This window comes from Argiope bruennichi, chromosome 6 (genome assembly GCF_947563725.1).
Source record: "Argiope bruennichi chromosome 6, qqArgBrue1.1, whole genome shotgun sequence".
Taxonomy (NCBI): Eukaryota; Metazoa; Arthropoda; class Arachnida; order Araneae; family Araneidae; genus Argiope; species Argiope bruennichi.
This window is the reverse complement of record NC_079156.1, coordinates 123,352,519-123,355,176: the sequence shown is the minus strand read 5'-3', so window position 1 is coordinate 123,355,176 and position 2,658 is coordinate 123,352,519. Positions and strand designations below refer to the sequence as shown.

General features: G+C 29.4%; 1 protein-coding gene across 1 annotated transcript; it reads right to left on the bottom strand.

The window, feature by feature from the left end:
- Positions 1-763: 763 nt before the first annotated feature.
- On the bottom strand, positions 764-2,184 carry LOC129972547 (gastrula zinc finger protein XlCGF8.2DB-like). Its single transcript, XM_056086721.1, has one exon. It carries the CDS (start codon positions 2,160-2,162, stop codon positions 1,212-1,214), a length of 951 nt encoding a protein of 316 aa, XP_055942696.1. The 5' UTR covers positions 2,163-2,184; the 3' UTR covers positions 764-1,211.
- Positions 2,185-2,658: the final 474 nt, after the last annotated feature.

Genomic DNA, 2,658 nt, shown 5'->3' with positions numbered 1-2,658 from the left:
TAACATGGTAGTGGGGGAGGGGGGGGGGTGAAGAATGCGACTGATGATGCTTTGCTGTCAAGACTGCTTTGACTACAACTACCAAATTTTTCGTATTTATAACATGGAAGATGGAATATGCAACTTGGAGCAATGTTTTTCAAATTTTAATTAATTAAAATATAAGTTGATTTTTATAATTAAAAAATAGCTGAATTTCTTTAATTAAAAATAAGCTGATTTCTTTTTCCGTGACAACTTTAAAAATATTACTGCACTTAAAATGAATTTTATACCATCTCAAAATTTAAAATATTTTCTCTTTAATAATACCAATCTAATAGTGACGCAATTTTTTTCTTTCATTTGGACATTTTTAAACAGTCTTTTTCCATAATTTCCAAACTTATTTTACAAATTTGCCCTAAAATTGGATCAGTTTTACTTTCATTTCCTTTCTTTCAGTCATTGTTGAAAACTAGAAAAGAATTTATTTAATATATATATAATTTGCAAGATTAAGGAAAAAAGATAGATGAACCAGACAATTATGTTTTTGAACACGATATGATACTAGAAAAATCTCGAAAATTAGAATGATTCATGTACATAATAATAAAAAAAAAACCTTGAACATTTAAAATAACACGTCTTTAATAGCAGATATTTTAACATAATCATTAATATGAAATATAAATTATTCATTTGAAATCAAATACAATCAGTATTCTTTGCACAAACCAAACAATCGCCTGATATGATATGTAAAAAATAATGAGGACAGTATATGACATTATAATATGAAAATTCATATTATTATTGAAATTAAATGCAAAATGTCATATTTTTTACTAACATATAGAATTAAAAATAGCAATTCTAAGGAAACACTCCTAAGAATAGTGTCAAATATTCAATAAAACATTTCAACGATTTTGAATTCATATTCGTTATACAAATAAAATTTAAAACATTCGTTTCTTTAAAATGTCAATAAAAAATTACTCTTACATCTTATTCAAATGAAATTGATGGAACAAAGAGGTCAGATAAGTAAAACATATATATCTAGAAAAACTTCCGCAATGGGGCTTTTTGTTTCCTTTTTTTCCGAATGATGCTCGGTTTGTTAACGATATTTTTTAGATTCTTCTTTTACTTATATTGATAAATCTCCTCCTGATTTGTAGACATCGTTTATACAAACACTTCTTTTCATAAATGTCCCATTTTTAATGTTTGTCGTCTGTGTGTTTGCAAAAATGCCATCTTAAAAAAGTCCTTTGTGTAAATGATTTTCCGCAGATTTCACACGAAAATTGGTTTCGAATGTGGCTTTTCATATGTCTATTCAATTCCCATTTTTGTGTAAATCCTTTACCGCAAACATCACAAGAAAATGGTTTATCTCCCGCATGGCTTCTAAAATGCACATTTAAAGCCTGCTTCTGTGCATATGATTTTCCACAAATGTCACATTTGTGTGGTTCTGCTCCATGATTGATTTGCATATGCCTTTTTAAATAATAATTTGCTCTAAATCGCATCCCGCAAACATCACAAGGAAATGGTTTATCACCCGTATGCGTCTTGACGTGTATCTGCAGATTACTCTTTTGATGAAACGATTTTTCACAAAAGTCACATCTGTGAGTTTTTTCTCCTTCGTGGATTTGCATATGCCTTTTTAAATTATATTTGGTTTTGAGTACTATATGGCAAACGTTGCATTTCCACACTTTTACATCAGTAGGCACAGAATGGTATGGTTTGGGTTGGAATTCTCTCTGACACAAACTTCCTTCGCTTTCATTTAAGGCCAATCGGGAAGGACCAGGAACAGCATGGACATCACTTACAATTTGTTTATTGGAAGGCTCAGATTTTTCTGGAAATGAAACCGGACTTGATCCGATTTGTTGATCAGTTCCAAATGTCACTTCTTTCGATAAGTTGGAATCAGTGTAAGGATCAGAAATTCTGTCCAATATTTCAGTGCAGACTGTTGATAATTCAGGTAATTGTTCGCTCACCGAAGTAATAATCTCATTATCATCAAAATTTAGTTCATCCTGAATATCCTGCAATATCTGGTTTCCCAGCACCCACGGGCTATTTGAGCAGCGATGTCCTTGTTCACGATCAAATCGTTCATTACAGTGTAGACACCTCAGCTCCTCCATTCTTTAATCAGGACTATCTTCAATTTTTATGTTTCATTGGTAGATATAAATAAGTGAATCGTATTATTTTCTTTTCACTTAGCTTCTCAAAAAAAATTTTAACACAAATGTCTGAATATTCTTGTGATAGACGTGTAACCCGAAGTTTGATAAGCCTTTATATCGTATTTTTAGCATGTGTTTAAAAAATATAATTTAACAATTTAAATTTTCGATTTTTTGCAATAAATAATTTAATATATAAATATCTGCAAATTTTCTGAGTTATTCTAATAATGACTTAATGTTTTAGAAAAACTATTAAGATATAATTTTTCAATATAAATAATCAGCTCCCGCTACAGTTTGAATAATATATTTGTAGTCAAGTCAGGGATTGAGGTTTTAAAATTTCATATATTTAAATTATATTTTAAAGATTCAAATGAATATATTCTTCAATGACGACCAAGACTGATCTTAAAAATACCCTAAGACATTAAATTACCATTTTTAA